This window comes from Syngnathus leptorhynchus, chromosome 4 (genome assembly GCF_054491065.1).
Source record: "Syngnathus leptorhynchus isolate UIUO chromosome 4, UIUO_Slep, whole genome shotgun sequence".
Lineage (NCBI taxonomy): Eukaryota > Metazoa > Chordata > Actinopteri > Syngnathiformes > Syngnathidae > Syngnathus > Syngnathus leptorhynchus.
The window spans coordinates 11,236,703-11,255,477 of NC_141198.1; the positions used below are offsets into that span (position 1 = coordinate 11,236,703).

Consider the following 18,775-nt stretch of genomic DNA (forward strand, 5'->3'; position numbering starts at 1 on the left):
TTGGGACTTGAAATCATTTTTTAACAGAAGAGGGCTCCCTGTGTGTCACATCATCTCATTCACAAAGAGGTGTGTGTTCACTCCAGGGGTCCATTAATAAAATATGAGTGTATCATATAATAGACTTGTCTGGCAAATTACAGGAGACAGAGCGATGGCTTATTAGGAGATTTGCGAGGGAGTGCGAAAAGGGGGAATGCGCTACAGTGGATGAGGGAGACTAAAGTGAAAAGATTTGGTGGCTTCTTCTCATCAAAGAGAATCATGCGAAGCCCTTCCTTGTGCTACAGTGGGGACGACACACGGCGTCGGGACCTTTAGCTTCCTCGAGGATGCCACAGTGGTGGCTGGGGACTTACGATAATAAAATGGACACGAGTATTCATAATACTTCTAGATTTGCACAATTTTGCTATTTGTAGTGTACACAAATCAGCCTGCAAAGAGTTGCACAGTCACCATGGCAACAGAAGCCAGTGGTTTTGGGGCACATAAAAAATGAAAAAGCAATGATCTCTCCACCAACATCATGTTCATTCATGATTTATCTTTGATTAAAATCTTATTTCAATACGCTCCAAAGTTGGGTCACTCGTATCCCAGGCTATAGTCATTTTAAAACAAAATGAAACTAAAATATGTATACCACACCTTTGGGATATTTTTGTCCTTTTGTATTAAAGTAGCTTGTTATAAATTCAGACTGTCACTTTTGAATTTGTAAAGCGGATCATTTCAATGTGCATGCTCAAGTTCTTGGTACTGCTAATTTTTGATATTGGAAATGATTTTACTGTGCACGGGCTGAACTACACTTCCAGTACCTCTTATAAAGAACTTATTGGATGCTTGCAGGTCTGATAGAACCTGAGTTGGGCTGACGCACTTGTCCACCAGGTGGTGTCTACAATCACTGCTTGAGTTGTGCAGAGGGAAGAGAAGAGGGAGGGGGCAGGGGGAGCGGTGTTGCCAGCTCGATCCATCTTTGGAAGCGCAAACAACAGAGATGAATGGAGGCGCTGCATGGTGACACGGCAGCGTCTTGCTTAGTTGGCTTGAAATGCAACATGATCTGTGCTGAATTTATGGCTCCTCATTTTGCATCCTGACTTAGTCAGTGTTAAGGCCTGCTGGCACCTCTTGCATATTTGTTTGGGAACTGCTTGAAACATGCAAAATAGGCAGATTATGTCATTTGTAGGCTCATAAATAAGGGTGGGCGATATACATATGATATAGTCACTATGACCAATTCCACATCATAACTAGCGTTCTTCTCGTCAATTTTCACAATTTGGGCAAAGCTATTAGGACACTTGGATGCTAAAAATTACAGGACGAGAAAAGATGGAGTTTGCATCAACTACAACTTCCTCTCATATGGGAAGTACCATTTTACTAAATCCACTAATTATTAAAATTGGAGAGAGAGCTCTCAAGTTCTTCCACAGCAAACTCATCCAAGGTTGATTTTTGAGATCTTGATTCGTCGTGCAGGAACTTAAAACTCTTCCCACAACTTTGGAAGAACACAATTGTCCAGAATATTTTGGTAAGATGAATAATTGCCACTCAGATAATGTCTATAATATATTTCATGCACATTTAAAGCAGCTTCATTTGAGTTGCTAAAATGGTTTAGGACTCATTGAACAAGGGCAAAGTCAGTTTTATGCCCATTGGGTTGAAAAAGTGGATCAAAGCACAGCAATCACGCTTTCCGGAACATGAAATTTTACCTGAATTCCAGGTTTCCATTTTTCCATTAACGTCCTGCTGTGAGTGCTTGATTCAGAAGCACCTTCCCTGTTGATTGTGTAGCATATCTCATCTCTATGCAGTTGCTGCGTAGGAGTGCGAGGTGAACATCACCTTGTTTCAAAACAAATGAGACATATTAAACTCACAAACACTGCATGTTGTTGCTCTCTTCCTCCTTTCATGTGTCTGCAGGAGAGGAGAGCAGAATTTCAGTGCAGGCCCGACTTCCATCAGAGGGGGGATTTTTCTTTTTTTTTCCCCTTCACCAGCAATGCCAACGGTTCCATCAACACCACAGAAACACATTTGGGCAGCTCACCCTGCAACCATGGTAACAAGAAGAATTTTACTAGTGGGCTGCAGCCAATAGTGTTGCATTTCCCACTGCACCGGGTCCAATAGGAAAGAAGCCTGCAGCCCGGTCCACTTAGAAGTAACAGCGATGGGCTAGTGCACGAAGGATTTAGAGATGGAGGCATGACCGTTGCGCAAATAAGGGTAAGTAAGTGTGTGTGGTATGCGTGTGCGTATCAGTGAGCGACTGCGGCATAATCTGGTGAGAGGATTCTCTCTAGTAAAGCTCCATTCACTCCAACCATCTGACATTTAAAGTCAAGTGTAAAGAGCACTCATATAAACAACCAGAGCACGGCGGAGAGCACCAACGCGGCCCTGACTGGGATAAAGAAAAAAAAAAAAAAAGAGCATACGCACGATGATAAGATGTCAATAAAGTCATTTATTATTTCACACAATGGATAACATGAACAACTTCAACTGTAGTTCTTCTTAATAAGTGCTCAATGCAGCCAGCCAACAGAAGGATAGCAAAAGAATGAGCTTTTCTTTTTCAGGAAAACCAAGTTAAACAAAACAAAACAAAAAAAAAATACCTACAAGATCATGAAAGAGCAACATGACCAAAAGCATGCCGACAGACATGGATATACATATACATTGCATGTATATATGTGCTTAAAGACATATATCTGTATGCTAGCAAATGCAAATACAAAATATATGTGTAGATGCGCACATACATACGGTGAAGAATATATGCATACGCATGCGCATCTAGTATTTCATCTATATGTCAAATATTTGCAGGTTTTTTTTTTTTTCCATATTCATACAATGTACAAAAAATGCTTTGTGAATTAAAAAATTCATTACAAAAAGAAAAATATCAAACAATGTACAAGTGTTGCTCCAAATTCAACTTTCGGCTCGTCTAAAATACTTATGCATACAATCAAGTTGAGCATGCGAAGAAAGGAAAGCCACTCTAGAAAAAGGCTCAAATTCACTATGTATACAAACTAAAATATGCCCTCACTTTGTGCTCTAAAGAAGTACATTTATTGGTTTTTTTTTCTCACCGATTCATCTGCTTACAAATGTGACTCTACAACCTGCGAGGATGACTACATAAGAGGCTCTGCCTGACAGAATGCTCAAATTTGAAGGGACCATTACAGCGTATCCCTGCTTAGCCGCTAATAGATTACTGGCATGAACGAGCTGCTGCCAACGCACAATGTCAAAATCAGAGCCGCTGGTCAACGATACCGCCGACCCTCGTCATGATCACAACCCGTGACCGGGTCTATGGGAAAGCTCAGGTTTAGGACAATACTTGTCAGTGTTAGAAGGCACCGGAGCATTGGCTGGTAGCAGATAAGAGACAAAAAGACAGACAACATCTGGGATGTTTGACTCGACAAGCAACACACTACTGCCATACCACAGTGCACACTGCAGAGCCTTGTGAGTCTTCACGCAGGGCAAGGTCAAGCACACAGCGACTGGGGATGAGTTGAGTTTTAGGGGTTGTGTATTAGGGGAGGGTGCTCAGAGAGCTACCCGACAAACAAACAAACAAACAAACAAACAAACAAACAAACAAACAAACTGTACTTCCTCAACAGGCTGCGGGCAAAATGGTTGTTGTTCTGCAGGGACTCCCATTTCAGGTCGAAAAGTGGGAAGTAGGGGGGGGTTGGATAAGGCATGTTTGAATTACTTAGCCTAGCAAGCCAGACCCAATACCGTACCAGGGTTTAGGTCTGGCCATTAACGACCAGTCACGGCTCACTAGTTTTTCTGAAACTGAGCCGTGATTGGTTGCGATCTGAGAATCGAGAAACTGTGATGTCATTATCAGTCGACAGTAAGTGGCAAAACTGAGATAGATAAAAACGGGTGAATTTTGCTGCTTAACTTATATTCTGTAAACATAATATTAAGCAGAATGCTGTGTTTAAATTAGCGAGGGACATAAGATATTGTAAAGAAACTTTTGGGGTTGACTTGCTCTTTAATTCAGCATTCAATTACTAGAAAGACGTAGAATCAGCCGACGGAACTGGAAATATTTATTTCGAAAGATTGAAGATCTTTTCTTCGACGTCACTCACGTATGCTGTTTGATGATTCGGTTATTTTCAACTGTTTGCTCAGAAATGCGACTCCACACGAGACCAATCGGTGGTACGGCAATGGTCTGACTCGCCAGGCTATGAATGACCCTTGTTAGATGTAGATCCATGTGTAGGATCGCCACCAAAATGGCTTTTTCCCCAAATTAACTGTGTGTCAGTTTTGAAGCATTCTGAATAAAAAGACTGCTGCTTCAATACTGCGCTTTAATGACACAATTTCAACCATTCATGGACACCATGACTACAGATGAGCATAGTCACTGGCAGAACTGGCGATGGGACACGGGGGCACTGGGCCCCCCCCTGAAATATGCTTGGCTTTTGGGTAATTTTGAAACTTTCAGGGAATTTCTTTCCAGATTTCCCACCTCACCAGTAGGAAACATATGGTGAATGTTTCTAAAGAAAACGGTCTTGTAGGTGTCCGTAGCACTATACATTGAATGTTATTTGCGTTATGCGCAACTTGTTTTACAAAATAATTCCGGTGTTTGTGACATGAGATCATTTTGTTGAATACACAAGACCACTTGGTACTCTTTGTTTGTTGAAATGCATTTTAAGTGCATAACTAACAAGGATTTGTGAACATGTCAGCCTCCTTTGTTAATTATACAGCCGTCGTAATTCACGACGCAGATGCGAGTTCCACTTTACAACATCGTTATAGTTTGTATATGATGCTAACAATTCGGTTGGGAAATTTTTGTGAATCATTAATACACACAACACCTTCTGCCAACTGGGGTCATTGTTTGGTAAAAAATACTACCATACTTATTTTGATTTTGTCATCTCCACGTAGCCGCTAACAAATTGGAGGCCTATACAAATCATAAATTAACAATGAATTACTTGTTTGGCAGATGGCTGAAGCAATAGTGCTAAGTAGGTGCTAACAATTTGGCAGGTAGTCCTTTGCTTGCGCTGTTTTTAATTACCGTGAGCAGTTTATCAAGGTTTCATGAAGCCTAATTGATAACCAGTTTGAAAAGCCTGATTATACTTAAGTGGTACCGTTATAGAAGTGAACTGTAACGAAATATCTTCAATTTGAAAGTCATCTAGCAGAGCGGTGACAAAAAGTCAAACAACACACCAACCAACGAAAATACACGGAATACGCGATATTTACCAGTCGCCACGTTCTCGCTGGCTTCGGCCAAATTGTGTCAAATGGCGCTGCGGTTCCGATATCCAAGATCCATGCGATACTCTGTGCACAATCATGACTATTTTCCGTTCGCTACTGTATTTCTCAGGTCAAATGTCATTTCCTAAAAGAGAACAACAGAAATCATAAGGCACAAGTTGAGCTGCTGCAACTGAGAATCCCACCCTGTCCAAAGAAAACGGAATCTCCTGAAATAGAACACTGAATAATATTTCTTTATATACGGAATAAACACTAGATTGGTAAAAAGACACAGTACACGTTGACATGAAAGCAAACCTGGCTACATTCTAGAGTGCACAACGGGGTTGATTTACATGGGTTCCAACAGGATAAAAATGCTGATTTAAATTTTTGTTGAATGAAAACGCCCTCACAATTAATACTGAGACTTTGGCTTCAAAATACTGGATTCTTGATTTTCTGTCCCAAAAATATTTCTTTTGAAATGAAAGCATAAAGAGTGGGGTCAGCTTTTCCAAACAGTAGATTGGAGTGAGCCCTCTCCATTCAATTCCTAGCCGGGGATTCGATTTGACGCTTTTGGCTGCGCAGCCTGCATATACAAATTGATTAAAAGTAATGCATGCTCTCCGGAATGGATATCCACACCATCCAAGGCCAAAAACCATAAGGCTGGAACAAGCATTTAAGTGCTGCATTTGATTGATGCAAGTGTACAGTTTTTTTTTTTTTTTTTATATAGTGCATTAAACCAACTTTTAAGGTTTACAACAACAACAAAAAAAAACATAAACACACCTGATATTCCCACTGTATACAACGCCCCTCCCCCTCCCGCCCAAGATATAAACACAATTATGAGTGTATGACTGAATACATGTGGTTTCTATCTGAAAACAAACTCGTCTTGCGTCGCATCCATGTCTGTTTTTGGTTAGAGAAACAATATGCAACGTTCATTGTCTATAGTACAGCGACGAAATCGGATATACTGAATTCCAGTACATGTCTGTGAGCCGGTTTCCTGTCGGACAAGGCAAGCGAGAGTTGAAGTTTTGTCTATGTACAGTCTAGGACGCTCTCGTCCACCGTATTGCCTTTAGGTCAGCGTCCAGGAGAGGTTGTCAACCTTTCCTGTATTGGTGATAAAATCTCTAGATTGGGAGAAGGTGAAGGGGCAAAAAAGGATATGGGATTAAGCTGCAGGGGTGGATTGATAAAATCCTCACTCGGAGGGGGTAACACAGACGCCACAGACGGTAAGAGTAAACACCAGGAAAAAGTACAAGGGTAAGGTGGCTTAATTACTGCTGTATTCTCTTTGACAGGCTCCTTCAGAAAGGCAGAAAGAAAGCTGAGCTGCACAGTTTTATATGAATCATAATCCCCCCCCCCCCACCCCTGTATACCCCTCCCACCCTCCCATTGCTGGTAATATATGGCTCACGCCACATTTTGATACAGTATCATGAAGTACCATACACATGACTGTATGAGATACATAAAGAGTCACACGATGTCCTACAATTTCATTAGTACCACACAATTCTTCAGGATTAAATGAATCCAGATAGTGCCCTATTAAATGCAGGTCCAAGGAAGCCTTAAAAGGCTCACGTTCAAACTGAGAGCTGGCACCGCGAGTGTTCTGACCTGTGTCATTCCCCCCGAAATCAAAGTGCACCACGGAGTCACCGGATTAAGGGCACTGGGTCTGATAAGGATGTTCATTTACAGAGTTGCTTTCTCCAGCGAGTCTATTGATTGGAGGGAGCCCATAGGTTGTCCCTGCTGTTGCCCCTGCCCCTGCGTTTGCCCCCTTTGGCCGGCGGAGGCAGAGCCCGGGCTCCGTGAACCACTTTCTCAATGGTAGCCGAAATGGAATCGTGATTGGGAAACTCCAGAGGCTCCGGGGTCAAAGTGGGCCTGAGGCTCTGTCTACCAGCGGGTTCATCACAGCGCTCCAGAACGGGCATCCCCTGAGTCCTTCCGTCAGCTCTTTTAGCGGCCAACACGTCCAACCCGCGACCACCGGCCCGGTCCTCCTCCCTCCTCACGATCGGCGCGGATTCATCATCCAGCGGTTGTTTTCGGGGCCGTCCGGGTCGTCTTTTGATAATGTTGTTTCCGGTTTTGGCTTGTCGCTGCAGGCGCTTGGCACGGAGGATCTTCTGCACATGATCGAGGTTCAAAGAATGCATCCTTCTCACTTCCTTCTGGATCTGTTCCACCTCTCTGCGCTTGTACCGTCGCTTACCGGGAGCACCTGCAAGAGTCAAAGCGAGGAAGGTGAATAAAGAGAACTGGCAAAAGAGTTTTCTACTCCTAATTAAAATGAACATCCTCTCCATGGCCAAGAAAGACATGATGCCAATTTTGCTCATGGAGGGAACATCTTTTTTTTTTCTTCTTTGATTTGAAGAGCTTCCTGCTAATTTTGACATATTCATGCAAGCCTTTGAAAGCCCAGCTGAGCCAGGAGAGCATATCCTATCCTGTAATTGTCTGCTCGGGAGCAGAGAGGAGGAAAGCCACAGAAATGTCTCCTTCCAGCATTTCAAATGTTTCCACACAATCACAACCTTGTGCATCTGGAGCAAATGCTGCCAAAAGCCATCCAAACACACACACACACACACACACGCTATAATTAACGCTGCAATTTTTAATTTCCTTCTTGATTTCAGTAACCTCTTTCTGAGCTTGGTCCCGCTCTGTCATTCTTTTTGTTTTGCTTCTCTAAGGCCCGTCAGCCCCCCCGCCCCCCCTCTGTCTGGGCATTGAGTCCGCGATTCAAAATGAACCACCACCAACGAGGAAGAAAAGCGCAATCAGCCACCAGTCCCCAAGCAGCATGCAGACAAAATGCTGCTTGCTATTTTTCCCCGACTCCTTCGAAGATATGTCATTTGTTAATCGGCAGAATATTTCGTTATTCATAGAGGATGACAAAAAGAATAGCAGCATCATTATGATTCTGGTGGATGGATGGATGAGCCCCTTAAAATTTGAGAAAATTCCTCCTTTATCTGGATCCTCACTAAAATGTAAAGGGTTCTTTCTTGGTCAATGTATAAAGTTTGGTGAAATTATCATTTTTTTTATTTTTTTGTGTATAATTCCTTTAGTTATGTATTGTTTACCACAGTGAAATAATGCTTGCAAAAAAAGGCCATAAAATTACATTCCACTTATCTCACTTAAGCTTTAAGACCTCAATCTTGATACCGAGCTCGGTACATGAGGATCTCGAGTTCCATTCTAAGGTACTATTTACTAATGAATTGAGATAAAGTGAGGCCTGACCACCCCCCAGGAACATCACATTCTATTGTTACTTGAGAATTCGGGGCAGACAATGAAATTAGTCTAATGTAGAAAGCAATAAGTATCAAGAGTTTATGAGCTGTGCACGTTATCAGCTCAACTGAGCTCTGTCTTTCACACATAAAGCACGCACACACACACACACACACACACGCACGCGCGCGCAGACCAAGTAGATGAAATTTATGAGCTGCATACACGGAACATAAAACGGGTGACCTTCAGCAGCGCGAGGGTCCATATAGCGCTGACGACCAGTTTCTCTGCGCAATGGGAAACCCTTGCTACACACACATTGCAGGTTTGATCTTTGACGACTGTTGTTTTATAAGATCTTTCTTGGCGTCACCAAGAGGTGCAAGCATGTGACTGAAAGGAAATTGCCCTCATTAATTCAGTCGAGGAACAGGGTTAGTGCAAGTATGGATGAAAACCGTCAATGAGATGTAATGAAGAAATATTAGTAAAACATAATTGAGTAGATAGTGGAGCTAAAATACCCTCGCTACATCCATTGCAGTGTTTAATGTGACTTTTTGTGCTTGCATATACATGCATGTGTGTGTTCTTGTACATATGTGCACATGTGCCTGTATTTTAATTGGACTAAAGCTGTGAAGTGAAGCAGTAAGTCATGCTAGAGGAGGGGCAGAGGGAATAGGAAAAGGAGAGGGTAATGGGGGAGCAAGGGGGAGGGGAGACCTGGAAAAAAGAGGGAAGTGAGGGGGGGAGGATGATGTGGAAGGAGAAGTCTGCATATGGATTCCAAACCATCCAAGGAAAATAAGGGAAAAAATTTGTAAAAGGAGGATGGAAGACATAAACTGGAAGGGAAACATGGACAAGGAGATGTGCCGGTTGGGGGGGTAATGTATATATGAGTCATCCGTCCTGGATACCCTGGGGGTGGTAGTGGGGGGTGGGTGTATTTTAACTGAGCCCTTGCCTTCTCCTCCCCGCCACTGGACTAGGCCCCAGTCATTAAACCCCTGGCTGCCAGCCAGCTCTTTTAACACAGGCAAGGGCTTTTTACGGCGTGTCTGTAGAAAATAAATCACACTGTGTGAATAATATATCTCTGGCAAAGGCATTGGCAGGAGCGGAGGAAGGGAGAGGGGGGGGAGAGATTGGTGAATTATAGTTGTCTCCATCCATGCATTACGTTCTCTCGATCGCAAGCCAGATGTGCTCAAAAGCAGCAGAATTCAGAAAGTTAAAAAAAAAAAAGAAATCAAGCACATTTGGTTGTGGTAATTCCAGACTAGACTACTACTTTCAATGTTTTTAAATGTGTTTATATTTATGTATTTTATGCTTTTGTATTCATTCCAAATTAGGGACACCCTGTGAACTAAAAAAACAAAAAAAAATTGGGGGATGAAATTGGTGTCCCAGCAGAGACTTAAACAGAACAGAATCATTCATTAGATAGCAATTTTATCGGCAAACATGCTCCCCGTTTGGCCAAACTAAAAGTCTTGACAGGTTACACATGCGCTTAACAGGCGCTTTTGAGCTGGTTTGGTGTTGCTCATAAGAAAACTTCTGCAATCTCACCAACAGAGAAGAAAACCACCAATGTCACCATCCCTCATAATTCACATTATAACTAATAAACACGTCCATTAAATCAGCATTAAATTAAATAAACCCCAAATAATTCATATTCTGGCTAATGACAGATAATTTGTCAATGATATTCTGGCAACGACACTAAACATACATTTAGTATTGTTTTCGTAATTACTTTAATATCTGTTTAAAAATTCCAATCTCAACTTCTTTGTCATTTCCATATGAAACCAACTCAACAACAACAACAACAATCTTCACTGACTTGCACTGACTGCTTTCAACCCAAAGAAGCAGCTTTGGAAGCTGAGTACCGACATGGCTGTGAAGTATCATGAAGTGATAAAGCATGTAGTGGAATGTAAGTGCTCACGTTCCCATTATCTTAATGCACAGTAAGTGGTTCTTACCAGAGAGCGGGGGACTGGAGCGCTCGTTCATTTGTACTGGCTCCTGCCTGGCAGTTTGCAGTGACATCAGGCCTTGATCTCCAAACACAGTCGGCCTCATCTTCCTACTCCTTGAACCACACTCATTCTCCGCTGACCCCAAGAAGAGGAAGGACGGTGATTCTTGTTGCTGTGATTGGCTACTGTAGCTGCTCATGAAGCTGTTCATTGGCTGTCCCGTCGGACGCAAGTGGAAGTGGCCATCGGAAAGGGGGTGCGAGGAGGCCTTTTCCGACTCGAACATCCCTAAAGCGGAGCCCAGGCTTGAGCCTCGACCGTTGGGCCTCTTCTCCTGATGCTTGGAAGGGCCCTGACTGGATGAGTCACCAAGCAGGTTGCGATGTGAACTGGCCTTGGCTCCACTGAAGAGTCCGCCCAACTCTTGCCGGTCCCGTGGAGAAAGTAAGGGTTCCTCTTTGTGCTTATGTTTGTGCTTGTGCTTCCTCTTATGGAGGCGAACACCACCCCCGAGACCACCTGCGCTACTACTGCCGATGGATCCCAATGCCTCCCCTCTTGCGGAGGGGCCCTGAAGTTGACCAGAGATGCTGCGATGCTTGACCCCCGGTTGAAGTTTTGCGTGTCCACTGGAGTGGAAAGCCTTGGGAGGGGGGACCGCGGGTCTCATGAAGGGTGATATTGGAATATGACCGAGGGAGTGGTGAGGCAGGTAGAACGGAGGTGCGGGGGGGAAATAGCCTAAGCTGAGATGGGGTGTGTAAGGCATAGCAAACGGTGCTGCATAGTAATTTCCCCCTTCCAGTGGATAGCCGTATCCTTGAACAAAAGGTATTTTCGAGGCGATTGGCTCGCTGGCTTTGGCTGGACGACCCCGTCTCCTCTTGGCCTTCAGATCAGCACTCCTGCGAATATACGGACCGGAGTCGCAGGGGTACGTGTCATAGGTGATCGGGTAGTAATGGTGAAAGTTGAGGCGGAAAATAGAGGGGTAGGGATTCTGAGGGTAGCAGGTATATCTTCGGTGAGACACTCGTAGCTGCTGGAGCTTTGACACGACCTAGAGGTGGGGAGTTGCAGAGGATTAGGAAAAAAATATCAATTTGACAGCATATCACGTCACTGAAATAGTAATCAAATGAGTGGCCAACCTCCTCGAGTTCGGAGAGAAAGTGAAGCTGATCCCGGCTCTGAAGACACTTCCTCTTACGTCGATTATGTTTTTGCTTCTTCTCCTGCTGAGAAAGGAAGTTGTCCGCAGCGGCTTGTCGTTCACTTCGAGCTCTGTTTCCTCTGGCAGTCGCTTCGAGAGCAGCAGCCTCTGCGGCCTCAAACCCGCATAGATCAAAAGAATACCTGCCGCAACAGAGCACAACGTTTATGTAACAACAGCACCGCTGTGAGTTTCTTAGCGATGTACAAAACAGTACTGCACCTGCGCCGAGAGGCGGGGCCTTTCTCGGTTTGATCCGAAGTGCTGTTGTTGTCGGTCCCGATCCCGCTGTCGCTGGGAATAGTCTCCTCACTGTGGGACTCGCTGATGGGAGACAAGGTGACCTCCTTCACCGACGCACCTTCTGAAAGCTGTGAGGGTGAATTAGCTAGGAGACGTGGAGGTGACAGTTTCCATCCCCCAGAGAGAAATCCTCTGGCTAAAGGTTTGGGGGGCAGGGCTGAGATGGGCTGCAGACTAGGCATCGTGGCATCAGAGTGGCTGGTTCTCATCGATGGGGCACTGGAGCTGGGAGAGGAAGTGGTGGCGGTTAGAATCGAGCTCTCGTACAGACTGGACGAGGACGCGGTCATGGAGGGCTTGTCCTTAACACTTTTGGGAGGGATAGAGCCTTGCATTTCAGCTCGGGGTTTACGGCCTCTCTTTTTGCCGATGTAGATGGTGCCTCTCTTGCTCACGTTTATCTGTTTGCCCAGCCGAGCCTCGATGGTGGACGCCATGACGTTCATAGCAGAGGTAACAGGCGCAGAAGGAGACTTCAGAGCGTTGTTCCTACTGGAGCTGGAGAGGATTTCATTCAGGATGCTTTGCATCTTGCCAAGCTTTACCTTATTTATTGGCTTTGAATTGTTTCTGCCACGTTTTACTTTCGGTCCACTGGACTTGGAACTGGAGATTGTTGACACCATTTGGACTAATGTTGTATTCATTGCTGCGTTTGGTGGATGGGTCTTCCTCCTGCGGTTTAGTCCGGCAGGGGTTTCTTGTGCTAGGGGGCTTAGGGGTGAAGTGGATGTCCCCTCATGGATGGTTTCCACAGTTAGAAGGGGCTGTTTCTTGGGGCGTCCTCGTTTTCTTTTGAGGGGCATGTGGACGGTCAGGCTGTCGGTATTTGCGTAGAGCGGACTAGAAGGGGTTATAGGGAAGGCCGAGGGTGGGTCGAATACCATCGATGGACTACTGCAGCTGTCTCTCTGGGGTGAGGTGATGCAATGATGACTTCTTGCTTTCAGGTATGACCATCTGTCTTTAGTCTTGCCTGATCTGAAGCTGACTGTAGAGATGGTGCTGTGGCTCGGACTCGGACTCAGGGTGGCCCTCGGTCTGGGGCTAGGGCTAAAGTTCGGCCTGGGTTTAGGGCTTAGGCTCGGACTCATACTTCCCTTAGGGCTAGGGCTGGGGTTTGGACTGGGGAGTCTGGGACTCGTGGAGAAGCTTGGTTTGCTGATGTTTAGGGCAAGATCTCTGTGTTTATGAGAGTCAATACTGGTCTTGGGACGACTCACTGGGATCTTTTTCATTCTGTTCATACTAAAAGTTGGTTCTGGATCAGTCCCACTCCAAGCTGAATGATCCTTTTCTGGCCTGTCTACTCTTTTTTCACCTCTGTCCAGTCTTTCGGTTTTCTCCGTCTTTTCTCCACCGATCTCACCCTGACTTGGAAGTCTGGAATCATTTTTGTGAATGTCCAACTTATGAGCTACTTTGGGTTCGGGAGGCTTATGCGGGTACTTCTCCGTGGTATTAGAGTCCTGTCGTTGTAAGGATTGCTCTTCAATAGAAAAGGACTCATCTAAAGAAGGCTTTCTCCGCCTCTTTCTTCCTTTTCCTTCCTCTGTCAGCATGGGCATCCCTCTGTCCTCGTCATCCGCTCTCCTACCAGTAATTGTTCGCTCTTTTTCATCTTTTCTTCTATGCTCTCTTTCTTCATGAAACTGCTCAGTCGTCTCTTCTTGTCTGTAGCGCTGCCTGTCTTCTGAATTAGATGGGCTTCCTGTTTCTTTTTCGGACTGTCTTCCCCACAGCGTGTCAGCACTGTGAGGATTAGAAAGCATCTTCTGGGACTCCTTCCTGCCATACTTCCTCTTGATGTTCCCAAAGAGCTGATCATTAGCTTCCTGCAAACCTTTCCCCCTGAATAAAGGACACAGAACAATACTGATGAAAAAAACCAATTGTCGTGGAAATACTGTTTCATCTTTTACAAAAACGGTACCGTGAATTGGATTAGAGCAGAGAATAGGGTTGCCATGACATCAGTCATGCAAACAAAATGACATTGCATCAACTCTGTTCTCGTTATTTTTGAATCGTGTGAGTCAAACATTTAGAGTCAAGCTATCATGTCGTATCACCGCAAGTTTCCTATTCAAACTCGGGTTGACACTTTTGGTTTAAGGACATGGTTCACGAAATAAACTTTTCTTCAAGAGGACTTTGCAGTTTCTATGGAATGAAAATGAAGTGAAGTGCAAATACCTGCTGAGAGAGGTAAGGTTGAGAATACTGGCATCTGTAACAACTGGCAACTGAAGGTCTGGCGTCAAAGATCTCTGAGGTGAGTGGCTTTGCGTAACAGTTCGTAGGAAAGGTGCATTTGAATCCATTAGAGCATTTGCACTCCTACCGGCTGCCATCAACTCTACGGCTGGCTCGCAATCTGCAGGATTGGCCGGAGAAACCGAAGGTGCTCTAAACGTGATCCAGTCTGGGCTGACTTGGTGCTGCTGAATGTGCTGGAACTGTTGCGTGGGGGCGTGTTGCAATGGTTGGACAGGGGAGAGAGTGGATGCGGGAAGAAGAACGTTGCGGGCCTGGTGTTTGGGTAGAGAGGGGTCTCCTAGTAGTTGCAATAGGCCTCCTTCTCCCTGCTCAGGCATTCTGGACTGGCGCTCATATGTCTGTGGAAGACAGAAAAGAAACAATGAGTGATTGCAACACCACAAAGCGCAGAGGAGAGGGCAAAGGAAAGGATATGATAACGATAAGTGACCATTTAACAATAACAATTTGATATCTCACAATGAGATAGAGCTCACATATGACATATTTTGGCAGTGACTTGTTGTTCTCTGAGATGTTTCTTTTTTTACTACTAGCTGGCTGGCTGACTGATGCCTTAAATACAGCTTGTGTGCATGAGCAGACCAAACAAAAGGCTTGTTTACAGAGCAATTAAATTCCTGTGGCAAGGATGTTGCATGCTGCGAGAGCTGGGAGGGAGGGAGGGAGGGGTGTTGGGGAGTCTGACAGCACACAGTATATAAAACACAGTTGTGGAACTGAGCTGTGTCCTTGACCGCCCTATGCACGGTCGTAACATCTATTGTTATTTTATTCTCATCATTACTACCTCCACTGAGGGAGTTCTGTTTTCATCCATTTTTGTTAAAGCTCGTGTTCATTCATTTTGCAAAATAGGACTTTCATGCCCTCCATTTCTCTGTGAATTCGGAACAAAACCTAATGACAAATTTCAGGCATATCCAAGAAGTGAGTATTGATAAAAGAGTGTCATTTGGCGCCGATCCAAATGAGGTCTGCTCTCTACAGTGCGCCGTGTGTTTTCAACCACATTGCGTTGATTGTGCTAATGTGTTCGACATGCATAGAAGGAAAAAATACATATAATTGAGGATGAGTTTATTGTAGAGCCCTTACCAATTATAAAACAAAAAAGCATTTGAAATGTGTCTATGACACCCAAATAATAAATAATTGCTGTCAGCCAAACCTTCAAAATTAAAATGTATTTTTGAGTTTCACAAAAATGACCTTGATGATTTGATTATCAACTGAGGAATATGAAATGAAAGATCACCTGTCCTGTCTTTCCACGTATTAGCATATACACCTGCATTTGTACATGACTGAGAAAATTATTTATACTAGAAAATGTGCAACTTCTGCAGAAATTGCATGTGAATCCTGAAATACGAACATTTCACACTGTAATACGAACCATTTGTAACGATTAAACCCATCCCCAGTTCCTACCTGCAGCACTAGTTGATTGTTTTTACATCTGTTCATGCATACGTTTGAAACGGGGAAAAACGTTTTGAAATCAAAACTAAGCAGCATCTTGGAAGAGAAGGTGCTCAACCTCCTCAGAAGTTTCAGCCAGCTTTAAATCCACATCTAGTTCACTTTCAACCACTGGGAATGAAAAGGCTTGACACGCCGTGTTATACAACAATACAGCGCTTAACGTGTCATGGCCGCATAATCAGCGTCTGCTGGAAGATGAGAAATGGAGCAGCGGACGGCCTTTGTGGTTTAGCCTGTTATTAACAGACTCAGTATGACGCAACAAAACACTGCTCTGCTGCGCTGCAGGGAGATGTAACCTAACCACAGGCGAGCCTCTCAGCATGTACACATTGGCACGCAAGCGCGATAGATGCGCACACACTGTCAACATTTTTCCTGTATCCTTTGCCCGATGACTTACAAACACCTAAACGTGCGCAGCCAGGGCGCCAATTTTAATCAAGATGCTTTAGCAGCATCTTGCCCGACCGATAATTAGCTTCTTGCAGACAGATATTGCACACACAGCCAGCTCAGAATATATAATATAGTCATCACAAAGTACTTACTGGAAGAGAAAGTGCTTATTTTCTATATTTGAGCTTGCCAATGTCTGGTTTTCCCCCGTTTGCCTCTCCCTCAGGCAAGCAGGCAGTGACACTGGGTTTGTCCTTGCACGCTTGCAGCAGAGACTGTTTATTATGGCACGTTCTCATGAGCATGAGAAACCTGATTAACACAACATGGACGTTTGAGAACACACACTCACGCAAGCTGCATGAATGATTAATAATGCTGGAGCGTTCGGGGTCCGCATACACACTTGGCTTTGTGCTGCGACTGTTTGACACAGACGCATCTAATCCAACTATTGGAGCATGTGGTCAATTTTAGCTGTAGACGGAAAATACTTTGCTTTGACATGAAAAGTTAATGCTTTCTTATTGCGGCTGTCATCGTGTGTTATGTCATTAATGAAGACCGGTGAGTTCGTACTAAGCAAGGCCAACCGTGACATTACCTCCACCGTCTTTCACGGATGAGCTCGGAGGATCCTTTCAAATTTCGTTGGCAAACTTTGGCCTTTCTGTCGCATCTTTTCATCAAATCGTTTTGGGTTGTTTTTTTGCGTGGAATTCCAGCCTGCCTCTTCCGAATGAGTGGCTTGAATTTTCCCTTGTAGCGTTTGATACCTTTGTGCTGCTGCTGTCACTGACACTGGATTTTGGACTTCTTTACAGCGTCTTGATAATGTTTCTGTCATCAAGTCCTTCAGCTAGTCATTTGGTGTCTATTACTTGGGAAAACGGTGGTTTCTTGATTCTTTAGGACCTTCCAAATGGTTGTATTGGCTATGGGCAATGTTTGTCTAATGGCTTTAATGGATTTTCCATCCTCTCTTTCACACGCTTGCTTTTCACCCTGAAAGCTTTCTGCTTTTATTGTTAGCTACACGTCTAACTAATAGAAGTTTTCACGTTTAGAAAAATGGTAATGACATCATTTTTGTTGTTGTTATTTAGCCATGTCAAACTCAAACGTATTCAGTCCAGAGCAACATAAAGAAGGAATTAATACTTTTGGGCTCCGTGACAAGAATCGGATACACATCCACAATTTCATTTGACTTTTGGCTGCAGGTTAATGTAGACCAAGAGATACAGACAGACAATAAAATGGTCTTGGTTAAAAAGATACGAGCACACCCACACACACACACAAACATGCTAACAAAATGTATTCTCCCCCACTAACCACAAAGTGGCCACAGACCGATAATAAAGACAACACACATAGATCTTGTGCTTACCAGTGAGAGGAGGGAGAAATACAAGAAGAAGAAAACAGACCCCCCCCCACACTTTTCGAGTTGAGGTAGATTTATTGGCACCGGTTCAGCTTTTTGTTCGTAGCTTCCTCGCTTCTACCCTTTCCTCTATGCTGCAAACAATCCATGATTCATTTCCAGAGAAAACACTCTCAGAGACACAAACAACTATGAATAGTCTTATGAGTCAGGCGGCTGCAAGGGCTGTTGCCATGTGAGCAACTCACTGCCGTGTATCTGAAATGATGAAATGAATAGAAATGTCTGACCACATATTTCTACTGAGACATATCACAAAGGCCTCATGTCAGTATATTGCAGGCCATGTTGTAACATCACAGTGATGATTTGTTCGGAAGGTTCCGCAGATTGAATGCAGCTTGTCCTCTGTACTGTGAACCGTCACAAACCTTTTTTTGGAACCCTAAAACTAGTTTGGGTCTCAGTGACTTGCAGATTTTCACTATTTGTTGCAGCGCTCGTGTTGCAAAGTGCTGGAATTTACGGTAATTGTGATGTTGCTTTTTAGTGGCTTTTTTTTTTTTTGAGGGGGATCCTTTCTATTATTCATGTCCGGGCTTACTCTAATTTGGCATGTTTTGATTACACTTGGGCAACATTTTACAAATAAACTTGCCAGTATTCCCCTCACCTACAATATAGACAACCAAAGGAAGATCTATCCAAAAAAGGTGAACATATTTTGTACATCAAGTACTAATACAGAGGGTGGCCAGCTTTCCACTACTTGTTGGTTTGTGGCTCTTGGCTAAAGGGGACTAAGGCAACAAGAACAAATTACACTGCACTAAAGTGGACACTGTGGAGCGGCTATAATAATGCAGCAATCAGCACTAAGGCACAGCGACAGAATAAGCTCATGTTCATGTGTGTATTTTGGGAATTTGTCAAACAGATCTGCTCAAGCAATCAGCAGCCAACGATGGTTTACATCACCCATGCATTAAATTAACAAGGTACTCGAAATAGTAAGCTGGAAAATGAAACGTGTCCTACATCAGGCCAAGAAGGTGT

At 44.0% G+C, this 18,775-nt stretch overlaps 1 protein-coding gene across 3 annotated transcripts in view; it reads right to left on the reverse strand.

Moving 5' to 3' along the window:
• Nucleotides 1–6,765: 6,765 nt before the first annotated feature.
• Nucleotides 6,766–18,775, reverse strand: part of setbp1 (SET binding protein 1) — a 30,336-nt gene continuing 18,326 nt past the window's right edge. For all 3 annotated transcript variants that reach the window (XM_085910366.1, XM_085910368.1, XM_085910365.1), the window contains exons 3-7: nucleotides 14,359–14,780; nucleotides 12,082–14,013; nucleotides 11,798–12,002; nucleotides 10,650–11,706; nucleotides 6,766–7,606 (exon numbers count right to left, since the gene is read on the reverse strand). In XM_085910366.1, coding sequence (XP_085766492.1) covers nucleotides 7,098–7,606; nucleotides 10,650–11,706; nucleotides 11,798–12,002; nucleotides 12,082–14,013; nucleotides 14,359–14,780 — 4,125 coding nt within the window. In that variant the 3' untranslated portion in view covers nucleotides 6,766–7,097. The remainder of the gene's footprint in view (nucleotides 7,607–10,649; nucleotides 11,707–11,797; nucleotides 12,003–12,081; nucleotides 14,014–14,358; nucleotides 14,781–18,775) is intronic.